This window comes from Macrotis lagotis, chromosome 5 (genome assembly GCF_037893015.1).
Source record: "Macrotis lagotis isolate mMagLag1 chromosome 5, bilby.v1.9.chrom.fasta, whole genome shotgun sequence".
Classification (NCBI taxonomy): domain Eukaryota; kingdom Metazoa; phylum Chordata; class Mammalia; order Peramelemorphia; family Peramelidae; genus Macrotis; species Macrotis lagotis.
In genome coordinates this window covers 34,221,346-34,245,462 of record NC_133662.1, presented here as the reverse complement: position 1 = coordinate 34,245,462, position 24,117 = coordinate 34,221,346, and the positions used below count along the sequence as shown (strand labels likewise).

Sequence of the window (24,117 nt, the reverse complement as noted above, 5' to 3'; positions counted from 1 at the left end):
ATCCTTCTATCATTTCACCTTAGGAATGCTGCCATGAGGGATGGAGATGAGACAGTAGACTGGGAAAAATGCCTATAGTTAATTCAGAGAATAAAAACCAGGGCAGGAATTGTATCTCAGTATTCAGCTCTATATTTCTAAAAATATGGTCTGCATACCACTTACTGACTCTTGAGAATTCCCTAGGCATTTATGGGTTAGTATAAAAAACAAGGACCTTAATAAAATGTAAAAACATTTCCTTATGCCAAATCAAACCTAAATGAATAAAGCACATGTTAGCCATAGTTTTACTTAGATATCTAGTCATTCAATGATAGTAATTAGGTGAAGTGATTTTTCAGTACAAAAAGTTGAGGGCCCCTTTGTATGAGACCAATATTTTCAAAATGTGGATAATCCTCCAGGTCTGTCAGTGTGGCCTGAAGTTCTCCTAGGAACCAGGAACAGATGTTCCATATGGTTCTAGTTGCATCCAGATAAGGCTATTTCCTGGGTATTTTGACCTTTCTACTTTGATTCTTTCTGGAAACCTGTTTTATAATAAAGGAGTAAAAATGGAGACTGATTAGGTGGGTGAAGGAGAGGAGGGGAAAGTCAGTTAATTTTGCTTTCTGTACCTCTTGAAAAGACTCACAGGATTTTGGATGAAGTCCTTTGAAAGAAAGCATGAATTGTTACAATGTCCAAATGAGTTTTCTTAGCCTTGGCCCAAACCCCAGAGCCAAGGGAAATGAGGATTCCAATTCTCAGTGATGGGAGCACAGTTCTGTGCCTAATTCCCTTTGATCACGGGTGCTGGAAATGTATCCCGATCAGTTGTGGATGGAGCCAGCTGATCTGAGCATTTAAATGATTGCCCCAGCCTGCATTCTCCTTCCTGCAGGCGCACATTCCCTGTTTCACTCGGTAGCACCAGAGATTAACTGGCAATGATGCAAAAGGCTCACAGCTGCATGCAGATAACACCCAGTACACACAAGCTTTGCCTCGCCAGGGTTTTGCTCCCATCCAGGTAGTAGGTAGCATAGCTTGTGGCTCTCAGTAGTCCAGGAAAAATGATACAGTTGAAATGTCCTATGCTCTCTTTCATCTTTCAGATCATCTAATGTTCATGCTTTAGCTGTTCCTAATGTCAAATTCAGGTCTTCAGAAGTATAATACAAATTTTTAAAGTAAATATCACAATTGTTAGATATTAACAGGTACAAAGTATCTATCATCTATCTATCTATCTGTATCTCTCTATCTCTCTATCTATATGTAGAACAGTGTAAGAAATATTGTTAAAATGCAAGATGGTGCTCTTGTCCTCCCCAAAAAATTGTGCACTAAGAAGTTTGGGTTTCAGCTTGATTTCTTCAAGTTACAAATTCCCAGTTTAAGAACAGACATCCATGTGAACAAAGCCACTTCAGACAAACTGACTTTGTTGTATTTTGAACTTCTAGCAGTCATGAGTCCTTGGGACAAGGGAATACTCTCAATCCCTCAATTGATGGAATACTCAATCTCTCTTAATATGACTTTCAGCAGTGCTGAGAATGGAGCATTGCAACAGAAAAATATGCCCATGGATAATCTGTCTAAAACTCAAATCCCATGTAATGTTAACATTGACCAAAGGTGGATAAGTTAGTACTTAATCTTATTAAGAATAAATAGAATTGTTCAAAGTAGATATCCCTACAGTAATGCTATTCATGGCCAGTAACAAGTAGTAGTTATTAAAGTCTTAAAATATGTTAGTGACCTCCTGTTTATATGCTTAATGAGCAAACCCTTTTCCTGTTCTCTTTATCAATCTTTAGGGAACTAAGAAAAACGTCCTTGCTCACTGAGCAAGATTGATATTAATTGTACCTCTTTGCTTAAAAGTGAGTTAATCAATGAATAATGTTGAATTAAGCCTACCTGTATGTGTGTGTGTATTTGTGTGTGTGTGTGTGTATGTGTGTGTGTGTACTAAGTGGCACAAAATATAGAACTCTTGATTTCAAGAAAAGTTAAGAAACTTCAGGAAAACCTGACTTTAAATTTGACAGATACATGCATGAATGTGCATGTTTATACATAGACATATATTCAAGTATATGCATGTATGCATATATATATATAATATAATATATATGTACATGTATGTGTATAGGTATATCTCTATGTCTATCTTTCTATCATCTATCTATCTATGTATCTATCTGTCTATGTATCTATGTATCTATGTATCTATGTATCTATGTATCTATGTATCTATCTATCTATCTATCTATCTTTGCTTTGTGAGTTTGGATAAGTCAGTTACCCTCTCAGTGCTCCTTGCATTGAAACTTTTGGTAGTTTCCTTTAGGTCTGGTTTCTCTCCTTAACAATAATAAAGTGAATATTGGTCAAGTTTTAGGAGATTTTTTCATTTGATATGACTGGGGGAGGGGGCTCCAGAAAGACAAGTTCATGTTAATGATCAATTCTTATTTATTCTATTTTAAAAGCAGATTATTTGTTTCTAATAAACTAAAATATATCTTATCTTCCTCTCCCCATTTGAGAGACCAAGAAAAACAAAGTCCATTAGAAACACGTATAGTCAATCAAAATAAATTCACACATTGGTTATATCCTAAAAGGAAAGAAGAGAAAAAGTCTTGTTATGCATTCTGAATTCTAAACCCTTCTCTCAGGTAGTGGATAACATATTTCATTATTGGTCCTCTGGAATTTGATTTGCTAGTATACTGATAAAGGATCAGCCTGATATTATTTTATCAAATTTCTATGCTATAGCTTATTCATTTATTCCTTAATTTATTTGTTTATTCTTTTGTTCAATATTTAAGGCTCTTCAGAACTTGGTCTTTTTTCACCTTTGCATAATTCTTAAATTCTATTCCCCTCCACTTTCTCTATTTTTCCATTTGTATTGGTCTACTTGCTCTCCTGCACACAGGATACTCTATATCCCATGTCTATGTCTTTTCTCTGACTGTTCTTCAAGCCTGAAATGCCCTACTTACCAACCCCTTTTTTTTGAATCTCTGATTGCCTATAAGACTCAGATCAAGCACTACTTCTTCCAAGAATTTTTTCCTAGTCCCCTAAACTAATAGTTCTATTTATGTTTTTTCTTCCATTAAAAATTCTTTGAGAGCAAGGATTATTTTTGATTCTATGTAACTTTCAGTGTTTGTTGATTAACTTCTCTGTATTTTAACTTTTGAATTTAACACAGATGAGAACATATTAATATAGAACGTTGCCATATATGATGCTTTTTTGAATCTCTCTTCCCTTCTTCCCCACTTACAGAAGCCCTATGAAGCTAATAGGGGCAGTTACAATAATACCTATTTCATACTTGTGGATATCTAGAGTAGGTGTGTTCAACTCATGATCCACAGACCACATATGTCCCTTAAAGGCCATTCATACAGCATTGTTGTATTTTATTATTATTATACTCTTTGGTAATATAGGTTAAATTATAGTCATAAATAAATATTAAATTATGTATTGGGCCATTGACAAGTTTTTGTTGGGTGATGTGGCCCAGAAGAAATAAAAGGTTTCAATCTTGCTTTCTAGAGTCTAGAGATTACATGAGTTATCCAAAGGCACATAGTTTTATTGGCAGGGCTGGGGTTGGAATTCAGATCCAAATGGTCTTTACACCACACTACATTGTTTCCTGATACCTTTCTTTTACCTAAAGGTCACTATCATCAACTAGCTTCCCTGATTGATTGTGGCAATAGGCAAAACAAACCATACTATCAATGGTACTTCAGAAATAAGGACTATTATCTCCTCATTTACAATTGAGGAAATTGAGACTGATGGAGGTAAATTGACTTGGCCAGAATTACACAACTAATAAATATCTGAGTCACATTTAAGCTCAGGAGGTTAAACTCCAGTTTTTCTGACTCCAGATATAGAACTTTATCCACTGAATCACTTAGCTGTGAAAAATAGAAAACTGATTAAATATATATAATAGAAAGATAATGTCCAGGTCTCTTGGTAATTTTTCCCAGTTACCTCTCATCACAAATACTTTTAAAATGTTCATACATATATATTACTTTTATTTTTGTTTTTGTTAGACTTTTTTGAAGATCACAATAAGTATTCCTTTTCATCAAAAGTTATTGGCTTTATATGATCCCAAATCAGATTGACTGAGGTTAGGGGTGGATTGAGTTTGAAGGTTGAATGTGGGCAGATGCCCACTCTGCTTAGAAAATGTTGAAGCAATTTAAAAAGTTGTTGCTGTACAATGCTGCTTTCTTTCTCCTTGCTCCCTTTCAGTAGAATTGGTTTTTGGGCATGGGCAATTATGAATGGATGACACTGATATGCTTGAATAATAATTTGTAGGAAATACAATTATGACTAGAAGTCATTAGGAAAAGTTAATGAACAGTTTGGTGACTAACAGACCTACTTGGAAAATTTAAAGTGGTTAAGCGGTATATTAAATTGCTAGTTAGGAACACAACTTTCTTTCTTTAAAGAATATTTATAAACAATTGAGTATTTTAAATAGCCTTTTCATGTGCTTTATTTTCTTGTGACTCAGAAAGGAAGTGAGTCTCCCAGGATGGCAATGCCCATTCTTTTAAAGAGTTGCATAGAATGAAACATGGATTACTTTGTAATTGAAATTTTGAGGATTATACTCTCCATCAAAGGAAATGCACATGGGGTAGCATGGAAGTAATATTTATATGTTTTATTAAATTTCTTAGATAACACAAGTGGTTCCATAATCTCAATGAAGTGAATATCCTGTCCTATAATCCAGATTGCAACTCATCAAATCCTCTCCAAATTGTGAGACTTGGAATCTAAATATTCTAGTAAATTTACCACATAATGTCCAACCAGTGAACTGTGTGTGTGTGTGTGTGTGTGTGTGTGTGTGTGTGTGTGTGTGTGTGTGTGTATGTATATAGGGGAAGGCTACCTCACTTTTTTGAGGAATTTTGAGGGCACAGATGGAGTTCATTATCAGTCAGTTATCCTTGGCTCTTGTCCTGTGAACAACAAAGTTTCTTTCATCATACACATTTCTTTATGACATCCTTAAGTCCATATCTTCAATCTCTTCTTGGAGCCTGTTTGTACCTGTTTATACCCAATACTTTTCTGAGTGATTTATAATTTTGTGAAGAGCAAAGAATTTATAATTCTTTGACTATAATTCCATGACCCAATACTTTTAAAACAATACCAATGAAATATTGGTGCATAAAAAAGGGATTTTGTTTTGGGGAAAGGTTTGGAATCATTAAAGTATATTTGCAATAAGGTGTTAAACAAGATTATGTGTATGCCATAATAATAGGAAAAAAACTGCATTCAGGACCTCCAGGAATAAAGGTTTTTTTCATCATGGTCACAAGGGACATAACTCTAAGTTGAGGAGGAATTCCCTATGAATGACGAAGTCCTTCACATGCAATTACTGAAGCAATGGAACATTACAGACTCTCCTAGAAGAGACCTGAAATCACTTTGAAAGAGTTTGGCCTATCTCTACATGAAAACAGCTAAGTGGATGAAGAATGTCTATTGTGGGTTGCTAGGTAGCACAGTAGATAAAACCCTTGACTTGAGTCAGGAAGACCTGACCATCTCAGATACTTACTATGTAACACTGGGTAAGTCATTTCTATCAACTTTAGTTTCCTCATCTTCCTAAATTCAAATCCAGCCTTAGACACTTACTGGCTATGTCACCCAGGGCAAGTCACTTAAGCCTCTTTGCCTAAATTCCTCATTTGTGAAATATCTTTGCCAAGGAAACCCCAAATGGGGTCACAAGAATTGGACATGATTGAATAACTACTCAAAAACATTATACAATAATATAAAATGGGAGTATTAACAACATTTCCCAAAGATGTTTTGGGGATCAAAAAGGAGTATCTATCATTTATCTATCTATCTATCTATCCATCTATCCATCTATCTGTAGTACTTTACTAGGTTAGAAAGTACAATTTGGCAGAGGTTAAGTAGTATAATTAGAGACATTGACCTCAAAGATCGTCCAGATGAGTAAGAGAGAAAAGATATGTATGCAAATAAAACAATTATAGAGAGATTGTATTAGGTTCTGAGTTCAGACCACAAGTAAAATAGAAGCACATAAATGGAAAAGATCATTGTTACTTGGAGAAGCCAGTGAAAATTGAATGAAAAGATAGAAAAACTGCACTCTGGAAGTTGGATAAGACATTAGAGCTTTTGAGTTTGGAAAAGAGAGGACCAAGTCATCAAAGTGACAAGGACTTTATCAGCAATGATATAGAAGTGGAACAAGTATGCTATGAAAGACAATATAAAAGGGAAGATGCTGGTCTTATGGGAACATAATATACATATTGGTGAGAAAATACAAGTATTTAATAGGAGACTGGGATAGTGGGTCTAGAAAACCAGGCAAATATAATACAGTATGGCAAAATATGTATCTGAAAAAAATTTGAATATTAGGTGAATTTAAACTTGAAGTAAGGTATCATTTTAAGTTATTGAGCAAAGATGTTTTCTGATTAAGAAATCTCTTTTATGAGGTCTTCAAAGACTGAACTAGAAATAGTGGGAATGGAGGGGAAAGTGTGAATCTAGGAGACATTTTGAAGAAAGAAATGTTGGGACATATTAGAGAAGAAGAAAGAGGAAAATTATAAAGGTTTCTAGACAGGGAGAGGGGGAGAAATGGCTAAGTGGGTTTAGTCTGCCCACAAATATCATGAGTTCATTTTTCAACATATTGAATTTGAAGTGAAAGTGAGATATCCAGGTGGAACTAGCCAGTAGAGTACAAATTATAGGACTGGAGCCAAGAAGAGGTCAATATTGGAGATAGAGATTTCAGAGTAATTTGCTTTTGTGTGATAGTGGATGAGATCACTGAGATAATTATATTTCTTCCTAGAAAGTCTGGTCAACTTGTAAAGGGAAGAGGTTGAAATTAATAGCTAAAATGAGGTTAAGGGATAATTTGTGATTTTCAATGGTCTCTGTCACTTGTCCATTTGAAGAGATACTGAAGAGTAAATTGTATGACTTTTCTTGTACATGATATATTCTTCAATTCAGTGCTGTGGCTTTAGCTCAGGGCTAAATGAATATTAATAATAAATTTGTATTTGTTGATTCATTGAATAGTTCAGCATGGTATAAAATTTCAAGGTCAGGGTAGGGATGGAGAATTTATAGCTTAGTTTCAGTTTTTTCTTGAATTTAAAAATATTTAAGGTTTGGGAGATATTTCAAGGTGGAGTGTCCAAATATGCAAATGCATGTTTAGTGCAAAGTTTTGCTTCCTTTATTGTACCCCAAACTTAAAAACATTCAACAAAAATGGAACTAAAATTATTTTTTATTCAGATGATTTATGAGTTAATTTGCACTTGTCCTAAAATTAGGAAACTTGTAGCGTTTTAAAAAAAAGATTAAATTATTGCTTAAGTCAACTTCAGAAGCCATACCAATAATCCATGCAATGAAATCCCAAGACCTTTTAAATGTGGGGTATCCATTATGGTACAGCCACCCTTCTTCTCCCTCCCTGCACAGAAGTAAATGAAAAAGAAAGTTAAAAATAATTTGAAAATGATTTATTGTGGGCAACCTCTGTACTTAGCGATTTGAGTATTATTACTTTTTTTAATGCACAAGGGAGGACAGTAACTTGGCTGTGGGCAAAAGGTAAATTATGATCTATTGCAAAGGAGGATGAAAAGCACCAAGAAGATAATGGTTTGGGAATGAACATGTGCTTTATGTGGTGTTACTTTCAATATCACTCATTTCTATGAAACTTCCTGTGAAGAGCAGAGATAAAAATATGAAATGGATCGATTTTTGTGAGTCATTGAAAAAAGTATGGAATTCAGGATAAGAAATAAGGTGGACCAATGTGGTAATACAGGCAGCTGAGAGTCAGAATTTTCTTCAATGTCAGATTAATTCATTTGTTGGGTGGTCCTATTTTGCAACTAGTTATTTTTGTAAACTAAGATCTAGGGTCATCACAAAATAATAATGTTGATGAGCTATTCTCCTTGTAATCAGTGTTAAAGGAATGTACATTGTAAGTGTATTTTGTTCATTGTAAATCAATCATGCAAATTTCCTCTTCTCATCAGTACTGGATTAAAGCAATCTACTGAAACAAGGATAAATCTACCACCTGTGGAATAGAAAATACTATTTGAAATCAGATCAAGAAATAGTTTGGAGGATGGAATTATTTTGTTTGGCTATGTGGATCAAATTAGGAGAAAGAGAGGAACAAAATAAAAAATCTTGTTATATAGGGAACTACCAGGTGAGGAAACTTCTACCAAATCAAGGTGGGGGCTTTCTCTGCAATTTATAAATTTAGAGAATAGCCAATGACTAGAAATTTATATCTTTTGCTCACATTCATATGGCCAGTATATTTCAGAGGTGTGACATGAACCCGAGTCTTCTTGTCTTCAAAACTGGTCATCTAACTACTACGACATGATGGTCAATTTAATCAAATCATTATAAATATCTCCTCTTCAACAAATCACATTTTTGAGCATTTATGTTCAGCAGCATGTTAAGTTTAAGGTTAAAGATGAATAGAGGAATGCATGAATAAATGAATTAATGAAAAAAACACATATTAGAAATGGAAACTGGATGGCAGGGTAAAAACAGGGATTCCCTGAACTCTCCCCCTTACCTACTCCTTTTAAATAATGACTCTAAACAAATTCTAAAGAGGGAACCCCCAAAAGATGGAGTGAAACAATTTTCCAGCTGCCCTGTCAGGTGGGCAACACAACTCCTTTTATTCTTTGTTTCCTCTCTTCTCCCCTCCCCTTCTTTTTCTCCCTCTGTCCACATAGAATATCATACCCTTAACTGAATTGTTCTGCCCCCAAAAATATAAATTTTGACAACTGAAACATCACAAGATAGCTTGGGGTTTACCAAGAACCATGCGTCTTTTCTTAAGGACAAAACCTTAAACCTAAATCCCTCTGGCACTCATTGAACTACCAACAATAAATCCCAGCCCAAGATTAGCACTGGGCCATGATGGCTCAGAGTGAATAAAACAGTTGTTTCAGTTTCCTTCAGAAACCCTTCTCAGATAGATCTTTTTTTTTAAATAGATAAAAGAAGTCATTCTTTGCTTAATTTTTCATTTAGACTTAAGCACTGAATGGGCATTTCCTCAGTGAAATGAAATCTGAGAAAGATCTTAGTTGAAAATAAACCATGGTCTTTCACTGTATGGAGAAGAGGGATATTTCCAGTAGTCCCAATCCATATCTTGTCACAGGACCCAGATGACTCCAGAAAAGAGAGGAAGGCTGATAACTTTAAACAGCCCTCCCTCATTTAAATACAGTTAACTTGCAATTCAACTCCTTGATGTCATGGTCCTCTTCAAGGATGAAGGAAAACAATACAAACAATATCAGCAATAGCATTATCCATTATTGATGCCAAGAAGCTTTATCTTCTAATATTGAAGATATAACATATAAGGAATGATTCCCAGGGAACCAGATCTTGGTCTGTGCAGTTATGGGGAAGGTGAATTGCTATATAGTTCAGAAAATTGACATACTTTCACCAGAAATAAGGGTAGTTGTATTTATTTACTGTGTCCAAAGCTAGAGGATGGAGGAAGAAAGCAATGCTGAGGAAAGAAGTTTGGGAGAATGTGAAATGAAATATTATAGTCTAAGACTGGCGAAATATGGTAAGTTGGATGTGTTTGTAATACTATCTTCAATAAAAACTGATCAACCCCTTTAGGAATTCCGAAGGTAAGTCCACTAACTTCCTCAGGGTTTCAGGACATGGTTTTGTTGCCATTAGAATTTTTGGGGGTCACCAATTAAAGATTGAATTTTGGGGTAGCTGAGAAATGAGAGTTACTGAAAGACAAGTGAATTTGTGTGCTCTCTGAGATTCTAAACCTGCTTAGGATTTTATTATAAAATATAGCAAAGTAGACTGGTTATAAAACATTTCATCCCTAAGGGTCAACAAGCACTTGAGGACAGGTTGAATAACAAAAGGAGAGGTTGCTTGGTAGACAGAGACAGAGACAGAGACTGAGAGAAGGAAATAAAGAGAGGTAGGGATAAAGACCATCAGAGAGAAAAACTGGCTCTGAGAGGAGGTCCAACTTAGTTTTTTATAGCCTTGTCCTGTATCTGGGCACTGAGAGCAAAAGGGAAAATCCCTCCCCCATTATGTGCCTGAAGCTAGGTATAGAAAGTTGAAGGCTGGGGTTTGGAAATGAAGAGACAGGATATAAATTTCTCATTAAACAATGAAACAATAGGAGTCAATTTACATCTCAAGAGGAAAGATCCTTCCAACCCTTAACAAGATTCCCAGAGTTTAACTGTATTAAAAGATTACAGAATTTGTTTCTGATTATAATTTTTCTACATTTATAATTCTCTCATAATTCTCTGCATCAGTTTCAGATTACTTTTTAGAAGATTCTAAATAGTGATAGTATTAGGGTTCTGAAAGTATGTATGCAAGTATCTGTAAGTGATAAATTTATAGGGTGGTTGACAGATAAGACATTCATCAATAGAATAAAATGCTCCATAACTAATTTGTATGAAATAATATAAATATTGTAAAAATTCAGAGAGAGAGGTCAGGAAGAGAGAGAATAAAGGAAAGTCTGTAAAATAAGAGTAAGGTGAACTCAAAGTCCTATATCCTTTCCCTTTACATTTGCACAAGCCTTCCCCCATGTTTGGGAGGCATTCTTTCTTTATCTCTAGCTCTCAGAACTCTTTGATTTCCTTCAAGACTCAATTCAGGTGCCATTTATTTAGTGAAGCTCCTGATAGGTGAAACAATTCAAGGTAAGGATTGATCCTGATATGTATTTGATTCAGTGAAAAGATAGTATTCACTGAAAAGGAGCAATAGCAGCAATTTGGACTATTATAATTGAATTACTTGAATAGTAACAGATGTGGAGTATATCAAAAAGCAGGCAGAAGGATACAATCTCGATATATTTTAATATGAATTTACTTGCACCAAAATCTTGGGAGTAGGGAGAATTGATATGAAATTTTGGGATTGGCACAAACTTTAGAGATATTTTGTCTAATCTTTATGGAACATAGTATATGCATATGTATGTATGTGTATATATATATATATATATATATTGTTTTGAGAGATATTAGAGTCTTTCTAGTGTAATCTTATCATTTTTATATGAGAAAAATGAAAGCTCAGAGTACCAAGAAATCTGTCAAAACACAAAGGTTGTAAATTACAGAATGAGTATTTGAGATCAAAGGAAGTATAACTGTCAAAAGAGCACTAACTGACTACAGAATCAGAGGTCATGAATTCAAATCCCACCTCTGATGCTTACTGCTGGTTTGATTTTGGACAACTCACTTCATCTCCATAGCCCTCAATTTCCCCAAGTACCAAATGAGGAAGATAAACTAGATGGTCTCTGAAGGTTCTTCTGGTTCTATATCTATGCTCCTCTGATGTCAAATCTACTTTTCTTTTGAATGAGCTAATGCAAATTTCAAAGGAAAAGTGCCTTACAAACCTTAAAGTACTAGAAAAATGTGAACTATATTAGTTTTATTAATGTTCTCACACATTTCATTTCTCTTCCTTACCACTGTTGTTTGGTCATTTCAGATTCTTTGTGTCTGAGTGGTTTACCATTTCTTCTCCATTGAATTTTATAGAAGAGAAAGCCCAACTTTCTATCTGCTATGCCACCTAGCTGCCCAGCTCACTTTATAGATGAGGAAACTGAGGGAAACAGAAATATTTGACTTTTCTAGGAGGATATCGATTCAGAGAATTATGAATATAGAAAGTTTAATGCTGTTGAATCTGGGAATCTTGGTGTAAAAAGCTCATTATTCTTGAGATGTAAATTGACTCCTATTGTTTCATTGTTTAATGTAAAATTTATATCCTGTCTCCTTATTCCCAGCCCCTAGCCTTCAATCTTCTACTTGGTTTCAGTCATGTGGGGGGAGGGAGGGAGTTCCCCTTTTGCCCTCAATGCCCAAATAAGGGACAAGGCTATAAAAACGAGGACTGAAACTCTGCTTGGGGCCTGTCCACTCTCTCTGACCCAGCCAGCTCTCCCTGATTGTCTTTATCCCTGCCTCTCTTTATCTCCCTCTCTCTGCCTCTATCTCACCAGTCTCTCTCTCTCTCTCTCTCTCTCTCTCTCTCTGTCTGTCTGTCTACCAAACAACCTCACCTAGGTTATTCACCCTGCCCTGAAGTGCTTGTTGGCTCTCCAGGAAGAAAAGTTTTAACCTGCTTACTTTATAATAATTTGTAATAAAATCTTGAGCAGTTTAAAAATCTCAGAGAGCATGCAAATTCCTTCATTATTCAGTAACCTTCAATTTCTCAGCAGCAATAATATAGCTAGTAATCTAAGGTCAGATTTGAACTGAGGAAGATGGATTTTCCTGTACCACCTAATTGCCACTAAAGTCAGCCAAAGCCATAACTTACTCTATTACTTCCTATTACCCATACCTTTCCATTTTTTCCCATTTTCCCCTCTACCTCTATTTATGTTTAAAATTGAAAATGACTGCATTTGGCTTAACTTTTACTCATTTTTTGGTGAGGAAACTAAATAGCCACTATATCATTTTTTTCCAGTTTACCTAACTAATAAGACTTAAAGATCAAAAGACAAAGGCATTTATGAGGAAATACTAGCATGGTTAAACTATTTTAAATCTCATTTAAAGAATATACTTTCTATTATTCAGTTTTTGGAAAGATTATTATTGATTCTGTTACTTGTTTAGGTCTAATACCAAAGATAATCTTCACACAACTACGGACTGCAGCTCAAGCCAATGATAACATATTAGCCTTAGAGGACCCTGTAGACTGGTATCCTGGGGAAGAAGTCATAATTGGTGGAGTCACCCTGGAAGGTTCCCAAGGACAAGAAGTTGTCATCATAGACAGGGTGCATGGTGCAGACCTCTATCTTAGGACACCTTTGAGGTAATAAGTTGGGATTGATTTAAGACTTGGAATATAAGTTGGTCTGATGTAGATGAAAGATGAAAAAGCCACAGCTATTTTGGAGTCTTGTATTTCATTAACTTAATTCTACTTTAGTTAAATCCTGCCTTTATAAAAGTGCTTTAACCATGAAACTCCCAAGATAGCAGTAGTAATTATAGTGATGATGATGGTAATAATGACAGTGATGAGGGCAATAATGGAATAATGGTGATAATAGTTTAAAAAAATGATAATGTATAATATAGTGGATAGAAAACTAGCCTCAGACTCAGTAAACCTGTTTCAACTTCTTGTTAAGATAGTGGAGAGAAGCCAGGCACTGTGCTAAGGTCTTCTGACTTTCCCTCAGAACTAACATGAACCAAGCTTCTTAACAGAATTTGGTTCTACACAGCACAGAGAAGAAGCTAGAAGAACATCTGCCAACAAGATCTGTCTCAGGGGAGTGTGAGTGAACTGGGATCAGCGAGTAGAGAGTTAGTGCAGTGGTGGCATTGTGAGACCTAGGGACTAACCTGAGAACAGTTGCTGCAACAAAGAGAGTTTCAGCATGGAAACATTTACTGTGTGGCATAGGAGAGCTCGTGGTGGCTATACATCGATCTTCTCAGCTCAGCTGCTCTAGAAGATCAGGGCCACAAGCCCCCATGTTTTTAATAAAGTCCCAGTGTTTCCATTGAGTCCCCTCCCCACCACATTCTTGGGTGGGGGTAGAAAACAACTCTTCCCAGAACAAACCCAGTAACAGCCCTCCCATGTCCCCAGGCTCAGGTGTGGGCAGCAGCTCTCCCTAGTGTTGATTGAGGAGGATTAGGATAATCCAGATCCTGCTGCTCCCCCCCCCCCCAGGACTAGGGAGTAGGCCATTAAACAAGATCAGAGACACTCTATGGAGAACATCTAGAGTCCTCTACTGGTTGGCCCACTTGGAGTTTCTAAGCCCAAAACTTCAAGAGATTTCAACACCAAAAGTCTGTAAACCAGTCCCTCCCCAACACAGGAAAGTGAAGAAACCCAGCAGATGGTGGTGGGGGAAATCCTTTGACAGTTATGTTATTTCAAAGGAGAATATGAAATAATTTCCAGCACAGAAAGAATTCTTAGAAGAGATCAGGAAGGAATTTAAAAATCAAATGGAGGGGCTAGCTAGGTGGTATAGTGGATAGAATACTGGCCCTGGAGTCAAGAAGACCTGAATTCTAATCTGACATCAGACAATTAATAACTACCTAGCTGTGTGACCTTGGGAAAGTCACTTAACCTCTTTCCTTGTAAACTGCCCCCCCAAAATTGGAAAAATTGGGAAAAGAAACACAAGAGAAAACTAACACTTTGTCAGAGAAAATTCTTATCTTGCAACAAGAAAATGAAAATACAAATAAATTTAGGAAAATGGAAAACTCCTTCAAGAATTGAATTGACCAATTGGAAAAGGAGTTGCAAAAGGTAAACAAAGAAAATTCTTCTCTAAAACAATGATTGGAATATGTGGAAACAAATGACTTCATGAGACAATGAGAATCTGTTAAACAAAACCAAAAAAAAAATGAAAAAATAAAAGAAAATATAAAATACCTCATTAGCAAAACAACTGATTTGGAGAATAGATAGATCCAGGAGAGACAATTTAAGAATCATTGGGCTTCTTGAAAACATCAAGGAGAAAATAACCTGGATTCCATACTTCAGGATATGGTGAAGGAGAATTGTCCTGATATCATGGAACCAGAGGGCAATATAGTCATTGAAAGGATATATATATAGCTCCCATCCTGAAAGGGATCCCAAATGAAAACACCAAGGAATATTTTTGCTAAACTCTAGAACTATGAAATAAAAAGAAAATCCAGCAAACAGTCAGAAAAAAAAAATTTGAATACCAAGGAGCCACAATAAAGATTACCCAAGACATCAGTACATCAAAGTTATGGGATCAAAGGGCCTCTGAAGAGCAAGAGAGCTTGGAATGCAGCCAAGAATTCACTATCCAGCAAAATTGAGCCTTCTCTTCCAGGGGAAAAGATGGACACTTAACAGAATAGGGGATTTCCAACTTTTTCTGATGAAAAGACCAGAGTTAAAAAAAATTTGGACTTCAAACCAGAGACTCAAGAGAGATACATAAAAAGGGAAAAAAGGGAAAAGAAAAAAATAAACATTATCCAATAAGAGGAAACTGGCTATATCCCCATCTGGGAGAAAAATTCTTATAACTCTTGTGAATTGTAATTCTATTAGAGAGAATATACTTAGCTAGAAGTAATGGACACCCATGACTTGTCTGTGACTCTGATAGAATGATTTAAAAATAATATCTCCTTAAAAAGGGGGGGAAGCAATAAAATGACAGGAGGTCGGAGGACATGGAATGGGGTAAATTACATCACATGAAGAAGTACAAAGTACCTATTACAATAGAGGGGAAGAAGGGAAGAGGTGAGAACTGCCTAAATCTTACTTTCATCAGATTTGTCTCAAAGAAGGATACACACACACACACACACACACACACACACACAGTCAGTTAAGTTTAGAACTTACCTTGTCTTTCAAGTATTAAAAGAGGACAGGGGGAGGTGGGAGTTGGAACAAAAAGAGTAACTGATGGAAGGGAAGGAAGAAGGGGCAAAGAGAAAGGGGAAAAATTGGAGAGGGGATGGATATAAGTGGTATTCAGAACCAAAATACTGGGAAACAGGGATAAGGTGAAAAAAGGAGAAAATACAGAGGGAAGATAGCATGGAGGGTAATAAAGAATTAGTAATTATAACTTTGAATGTGAATGGGATGAACTCTCCCATAAAACTTAATCAAATAGCATAATGGATTAAAAAAACAGAATCCTACAATCTGCTGCTTGCAAGAAACTCATTTGAAGTAGAGAGATACATATAAAGTAAAGGTAAAAAGTTGGATCAGAATATATTATGCTTCAGCTGAAGTAAAAAATACAGGGGTAGCTATTCTTATGTCAGAAAAAACAGCTAAAAAATAAATCTCATTAAAAGAGATAAGGGAGGAAACTATATCCTCCTAAAAGGTACTTAGACAGTGAAGCAATTTCAATACTAAATATGTATGCACCAAGTGTTAGAGCATGAAGATTCTTAGAGGAGAAGTTGAAAGAGTTACAGGAAGACAAAAAACAGCAAAACTACTTGTGGGAGACCTCAACTTCCCTCTCTCAGAATTAGATAAATTAAATCGTAAAATAAATAAGAAGGAAGTTAAGGAAGTAAATATAATGTTAGAAAATCTAAACATGATAGACCTTTGGAGAACAATGAACAGGGATAGAAAGGAATATACCTTTTTCCTGCAATATGTGACACATACACAAAAATTTAACATAGGCATATAAACCTCATAATCAAATGCAGAAAGGCAGAAATAGTGAATACTTCCTTTTCAGACCATAAAGCAATAAAAATCACATGTAATAATGAGTCATGAAGAGATAGACCTAAAACTAATTGGAAACTAAATAACCTAATTTTAAAGAATGAGTGACTCAAACAACAAATTAAAGCTAGAATTAATGATTTCACCCTAAACCATGGTAATAATGAGACAATGTACCAAAACTTATGGGAGATAGCAAAAGCAGTTATTAGGATATATATATATATATCTATATATATATATATATATACACACACACATATATATATATATATATATATACACACACACATATATGTATATGTGTGTGTGTGTGTATCTCCAAATGCTTACATGAATAAAATAAAGTGAAAATCAATGCACAAAGCATGCAGCTAAAAAAAACTTAGAGAAAGAACAAATTAAAACCCCCAATTAAATAGCAAATTAGAAGTTCTCAAAATTAAAGGAGAAATTAATAAAATCAAAAGCAAGAAAATTATTGTACTAATAAATAAAGCCAAGAGCTGGTTTTATGAAAAAAATAGATAAAACTTTGGTTGGTTAATTTGATTAAAAAAAGAAAGAAGAAAACCAAATTACTAGTATCAAAAATGCAAAAGGTTAACTCACCACCGATGTGGAGGAAGTTAAAGTAATAATTCAGAACTTTTTGCTCAACTGTTTGCCAATAAATTTGGTAATTCAATTAAAATGCATGAATTTTTACAAAAATATAAGTTGCCCAGGTTGAATGAAGAGGGAATTAAATACCTAAATAATCCTATCTCAGAAAAATAAATTCAACAAACCATCAATGAACTCTTTAAGAAAAATCTCCAAGGCCAAATGGATTCACAAGTGAATTCTATGAAACATTTAAGGAGGAGTTGATTCCAGTTCTATATTAACTCTTTGGAAAAATAGGTGAAGACAGAACTCTGAATAATTCCTCCTATGGTGCTGATACCAAAGAAGAAGAGTCAAAACAGAGAAAGAAAATTATAGACCAATTTCCCTAATGACTATGGATACAAAAATATTAAATAAAATCTTAGCAAAGCAATTATAGCAAGTTATCAGTATAATAATATACTATGGCAAAGCAAGATTTATTCCAGGAATGCAGGATTTATTCAGTATTAGGATAACTGTCAGTATAATCTACTATATCAGTAATAAATCTAACAGAAATCATATGATTATCTCAATAGATGCTGAAAAAACCTTTGCCAAAATACAACTCCCAATCTGAAAATACTAGAGAGCATAGGAATAAATGAATTGTTCCTTAGAATAAGCAGTATCTATCTGAAACCATCAACAAGTATTATATACAATGGGGCTAAGCTAGAAACATTCCCAATAAAATCAGGGGTGAAACAAAGATTTCCGTTATCACTACTACTATTCAATATTGTTTTAGAAATGTTTGCTTCAGGAGCAGCTAGGTGTTTCAGTGGATAGAGCACTGGCCCTGGAGTCAGGAGTACCTGACCTCAGACACTTTTTAATTACCTAGCTCTGTGGCTTTGGGCAAGCCACTTAACCCCATTGCCTTGCAAAAACCTAAAAAAAAAAAAAAAAGAAATATTAGCTTCAGCAATAAGAAAAGAAAAAGAAATTGAATGGATTAGAATTGGGAAGGAAGAAATACAACTCTCACTATTTGCAGATGACATGATGGTATACCAAGGGAACACTAAAAAAGCATCTAGAAAACTACCGGAAGCAATAAGCAACTTTAGCAAAGTTGCAGGATATAAAACCCACATAAATAGAATAATAGAGTGAGAATAGATCTCAACATATTTGGTAATTCTCTTAACTGTTAACAGCATAGATTACAAATATTCTTTATTGGCAGAGGTAGTTTCCTCACTAAGAATTTTCTGTCCAATGTAAGCATGGTTGTTATTTTTTAAATCTAATATTTATAGAATACCTTAAAGTTTGTAAAAATTTTTTACTTGCATATTATCTCATCTGAGGTTCACAAAACTTGTAAAAGGTAAGTATTCTAGTATTTTTAAAAATACCCTCATTTTTACAGGTGATAAAGCCAAGGTAAAAATAAGTAAAATATCAGAGATAAGATTTGAACCCAGTACTTCTAGGTTCTAAGTCCACCATTTTATCCTTTGTGCTAGGATAGAACTCATAGATGATCATATTTCTTGACTGAGTTACCCTTGTGCATGATAGCAAGCTGTGGATTTTAATTGTCTTAGTATTAATTTCTAATGTACTGGTCATATTCATAATATACCACCCAAAGTGGTATAATTTAGATCTAATGGTGAGAAAATATGTGACATCTATCTTAATAAATCCTGTCATTTGATATATTCTGACATGTTTCTTTTGGTTTCAGATATACTCATGGCTTTCTAGAACATAATATAGTTGGGAGCCTCCTTGCTATAAGGCCTACAGTGGCATTACTCAGCAGGAACATTGTCATCCAAGGAAATCTCACCAGTGAGAGGATGGCGCACCTTGATCTGTATACTAAAGCCAAGATTCCAGAAGGTAGGGAATTCTTCTGGTAACATGTAGCATGGAGTGGAAGAATAGTAACAACATAGTTAGTTTGTAGTGATATCATGGAATCACCAGGTTTGAATTCTAAGTAGGATAATACTGAAGTACATTTATTCTTTAAACTGCATTAATTTATTTTCTCTAGTTAATACATAGCCCAGGTTTTTTGTTTGTTTGTTTTTTACTTTGTTTATACTTTTTATTTTTTTTAAGGCAATGAAGTTAAGTGATTTGCCCACACAGGCAATTATTAAGTGTCTGAGGTCAGATTTGAATCCTCCTGATTCCAGTGTTGGTGCTCTATCTACTATGCCACCTTGCTGCCCCATACATAATCTTTAAATATTAAAGTTTGGAAATTGAAGTTTATTTCATTTTCACTGTTCAGATATCTGATTTGGTATTATTGGAAGATGCCTTGTGTAAATTCTAACCTTCCTAGTTTCTTAAAATATTATTAATATGAGACTCTGAAATTCTCCTAAATTGAATATGTAGAAATATCACATCTTTTATGTTTTATGAATTTTTTATGTGAAAAATTGGTAGGATAAAAGTGATAATGGAATTGTAGAACAGGAGATAACTTATTCCAACACGAATAGGGAAATAGTAAGGGAATACCTAATTTCTAGTTAGCTCAATTTGCCATACCCAGATGAACGACATGATGGGGTTCTGAAAATTTAGCAAATGGAATGGTTGAAATACAGTCAGTGATTTTTCTTCCACTAATCTTTCTGCATAAAAAGGTGAGATGCTAAGTAGGTGAGGTGCTTTTTTTTTTTAAACAGAAGAATACAGAGACTCACAAACATAGATCTTTGAGCTTGACTTTCATGCTTGGAAAATATTTAGAGTGTAATACAAGAGGAATTATTAGTGAACATCTAGAAAAGGAAGCAGTGACCACACACACCCACACCCACACCCACACCCACACCCACACACACACACGTACACACACACACATACACAAAAGCTAGCTTGGTTTCATCAAGAACAACTCATACCAGATAACTACATTTCTATTTTTGATAGGGTTTTAGACTGATAAAGGAAATGTTCTAGCTATAGTTTACCTAGTCTTTGATAAATCATTTGAAAAAAATTCTTGATGCCACCTTAAAGATAGATAGTAGAGTTAGGTGGATTCAGAACTTGTTGAGTAGAAATTATTGATGATGCCAGCTTGGAAGGTCTTTAGAGGAGTGCCCCAGTTATTTGTGCTTAGGCCTGGTTTGCTTACTATTCTTACTACTAGCTTGGATAAAAGTGTTGATGGTGGATAAAACAAGGGATGTTAGGATAACACACTGAAAATTCAAATACATCTCACCAGATTAGAATATTGTGTCTAAGATAATAAAATAAAATGTAATTGGGATAAATGTGAAATATTTCACTTGGACTAAAAAAATAAACATCAAAAGCATAAGATAGAAGTGCTGAGGCAAAAGAAAAAAAAATTCAAAATATCAGGAAATAAAGCCAAATTGAACAAATCAAAAGGCAGGCTTGCCTCTGGAACTAGTGAATTCTACATCGCTTGATTAACTGTCATTGGGAAGTGTAGGGAAGGTTTTTTCCCCTTCTGGTACAGATTGAACTAGATTATCCTTTAGATTCCTTTTAATACTGATAATATCTCATTTTGGAAACATTATTTATGTAGAAGTCAAGGTGCCCTGGTCCTGAACCACATTGTTGCTCTTACTAAACCTCAAATTCTTAATATTTTTGACTTTCATGGATCTCTTTGGCCTTCTGTTGCAGCCTATGGATCCATTCTCAGAAATAAAAGTTCTTTTATAAAAAAATTCATAATTGAAAGAAATGGTTGTTTTGTTGTATGAATTGAAAATAAAATAAATGGGGATGGTTAGGACCTGAGTTCAAATCCGACCTCAGACACTTAATAATTGCCTGTGTGACCTTGGGTAAATCACTTAACCCCACTGCCTTGCAAAAACCTTACAACATAAAAACAAAAACAAAAATAAACATAAATAATATGAGAACAATTTGTTCCAGTGGCCAGAAAAGTGGCTGAAGCAAGCATTGTAGAGCATTTAGAGTTTGATCAGTCATCGAAGTTGCTAAGATCATTCACTGCATCCTGCCTCCAGTTGTTCTTATTTTTGTCTTGCTGCTGAAGTTTGATGACTCTGGAAAAGACTGTGAGGCTGATGTAACTGAAGCTGGAGTATAACTCGACCTCACGGATCCAATTCATGTCCAAGTCAGGATATCAGCCTGTGATATAATTGGTCCTCTTCAAAAATGAAGGAAAAACTACCTGGAAATGACTGAGAACTAATTAATTATTGAGTTTAAGATCCTGTTTGAGATATACATATATAAATATGCATATATATATATATATGAATGACATTACTTTGGTAAGCTACACATAGTTATTTGAAATATATTGATTAGGTTGAATTAAGCTGAATTATTACAAGGTCATGGAATAATAAATGTACAGCTATATGGAAACTTAGTAATCATATTGTCCAACCCTCCTTGCTTTTTAATGGATGAGGTTATTGAGATCCAGAGAGGGGAAATGACTTACCTAAGGACACAAAGAAGGTAGCAGAATGTTGTTTTCTTTTTTAAACAATTATTCATTATTTTATTTTTCCCCAGTTACATGTAAAAGCAATTAACATTCGTTTAAAAATTTTTGAGTTCCAAATTCTCTTCTTCACTCTTAACACACCCCAAATCTTTGAGAAAGCAAATATTGAGATTGTAATTTGATAAAAGTTATAAATCATGCATAATAGTCATGTAAAAAAATAGCCCCCACCCAAACAAAAGAAACCTTAAAAAAAATAAAGTAAAAAAAAGTGTGCTTTGATCTATAATATAATACCATCAATTTTTTTTCCTCTGGGAATGTATAGCATTATTCATAAGTCCTTCAGTGTTGTCATGGCTCGCTGTATTGCTGAGAAAAACTGTCATTCACAACTGATCATCTTACAATATTGCTCTCATTTTATAAACAGCACATTTCACTTTGCATCAGCTCATGTAAGTCTTTTCAGTTTTTCTGAGAGCATCCCATTCATCATTTCTTATAGCATAGTAACATCCAATCATAATTGTATACCACAATTTGTTCATCCATTCTCCTTGATGGACATCCATCCCTTCAACTTCCAATTCCTTGAAGAAAAGAAAAGAGCTACTCTACATATAGGTGCCTTTCCTTTTTGTTTTTCATCTCTTTTTGAGAAAGACCTAATAGTATTGATAGGTCAAAAGGCATACATAGCTTTATAACCTTTTGGTCATAATTCCAAATTGCAGAGCCCTTTTTCTAATTCAATTTCTGAGAAAGTTTAACAGGAATGAGTTTTTCTGTAATAGTTATAATTTTCTTCTAGTGCTTTAGCATGGATGATAAATTTTTTAAATTTGATTTCATGTCTCTCTACCTGCAACCATGGGTCACACATTTAATGAATATGACAATGATCTTCAAAGTTCTAATAATGGACTCAATTTTCTCCCTTGGTGGGACATGCTAGTGGTACTCTCAAGGAATCAACCAATCAACAACCATTCATTTGTGACAGGCACTGCTAGTTTTGGGGAAATCAGTAACATTAGAGAAATAGAACCTGCCCTCAAGTAGCTTGCATTCCTTCAGAAGGACCATTTGCATGCATACTGGCAAATATAAAATAAATCTGGTTATATTCAAGGCATGAAATTTCCCTTTAGGTTGCTATTCTTGTCTAAATACGAGGGTTTCTATAACATACAGAGTAGTCAATGTGGGTGGCTCCTCTGTTGTGCTATACTGTCTCTTTTCTTCCTCTTTCTTGTCCTTCTCCTCTTAATTTTCTTCCACTCACTTTGTTTCTAAATCCCACAGTTAGTCGAAAGATCCATCTGTGAAGGATCTGTCAGTGATACAAACTAGAAAAACTCATATGGAGGGTCCTATTATTTCTCTGGAGTCCTTTGCAGTAACTACTGTGATCTTTCTGCTGCACCATTTTTGACAAGACATCTCCCCCTCCCCCACTATAATGTTCCTAAATTATAAACCATTTTCAGATAGAGACATAATTGATAATAGTAGAAAAATAAAGCATGTTGTGATTACATAATAACTCTTACGGAGGTCAGCCATGATAAGATCATTTTCTTCAACATTTCCTCCAGGGCTTTGTTGGGGGAGGGGAGAGACAGGGAGGGAATTATGGCTTGGATTTGTGGGTTACAGTTTGCATCTTTGTTATAGAAAATTGACTTGTGGATATTTGGAAATAACAGAGTGAGGGCAGCATTGTGTCCTATCTAGAGAAAGCTTTTAATTCATATTTTGCAATGGAGAATCTGCTTCAATTCAAAAAGGTTGCTAAAATAAATAAATAAATAATAAAGGCCTGCCTCTCTACAGTGTTCCCTCTCTAGGTGAAGAAATATCACAGGCCTTTTTAAATGTTTCAGAAAAGAAACTATTTTGGGGTAGTTTCCCCATTCTATAGATGAGTATTCAGGTTAAGTGAAAAATTAGAATGCAGTAGGAACTGAAGTTTGAAATAATGGTCATAAACATTTTGAGCTATGATATATTGCCTATTATTGAATTATTTTCTTCATTAAGGTATTTATTTGACATCTTTATTCCAGCAATCCCAACTAATTAACATATATGTGTCTTCTCTCTTACAAAGTGTGATAAAAGCTATGGTCAAACTATGTGGTAAAAAATAAAAAAGTTTTAAAATGAGGAAGTAACACTGCATCCAATTCCTTCTGGTTCTGATTAGAGGGGAACTTAGCCATACTTCATAGTGTATGCAGGAGCAGTCTTCTGAGTTGGAATAACTGAGGAGAATCTGCTATTGAAGGTGAGACTTAGGGTCCAAAGGTTCACAATCGGAGAATAAGAAAGATTCAGAAGGGTAAATGAGAGGCTCATTCATCAAGATGAACTGTGAACTTGAATCCTTACTCTGGTTTCAAGAACAGTTACTGTTGCTAAAAAGGTATGTTAATGTTGCAGAAAGAGCATTTGAATTTGGATTCAGATGACTGAGGTTCAAATCATCTATCTGCACCCCCTTTCCTGACTTACATGGA

The 24,117-nt window shown here is 34.8% G+C and overlaps 1 protein-coding gene across 8 annotated transcripts in view; it reads left to right on the top strand.

Annotated features, from left to right (window-relative positions):
* PKHD1 (PKHD1 ciliary IPT domain containing fibrocystin/polyductin) overlaps positions 1–24,117 on the top strand; it is a 657,820-nt gene that overhangs the window by 262,424 nt on the left and 371,279 nt on the right. For all 8 annotated transcript variants that reach the window (XM_074237180.1, XM_074237175.1, XM_074237181.1 and 5 more), the window contains 2 exons: positions 12,855–13,059; positions 18,839–18,996. In XM_074237180.1, coding sequence (XP_074093281.1) covers positions 12,855–13,059; positions 18,839–18,996 — 363 coding nt within the window. The remainder of the gene's footprint in view (positions 1–12,854; positions 13,060–18,838; positions 18,997–24,117) is intronic.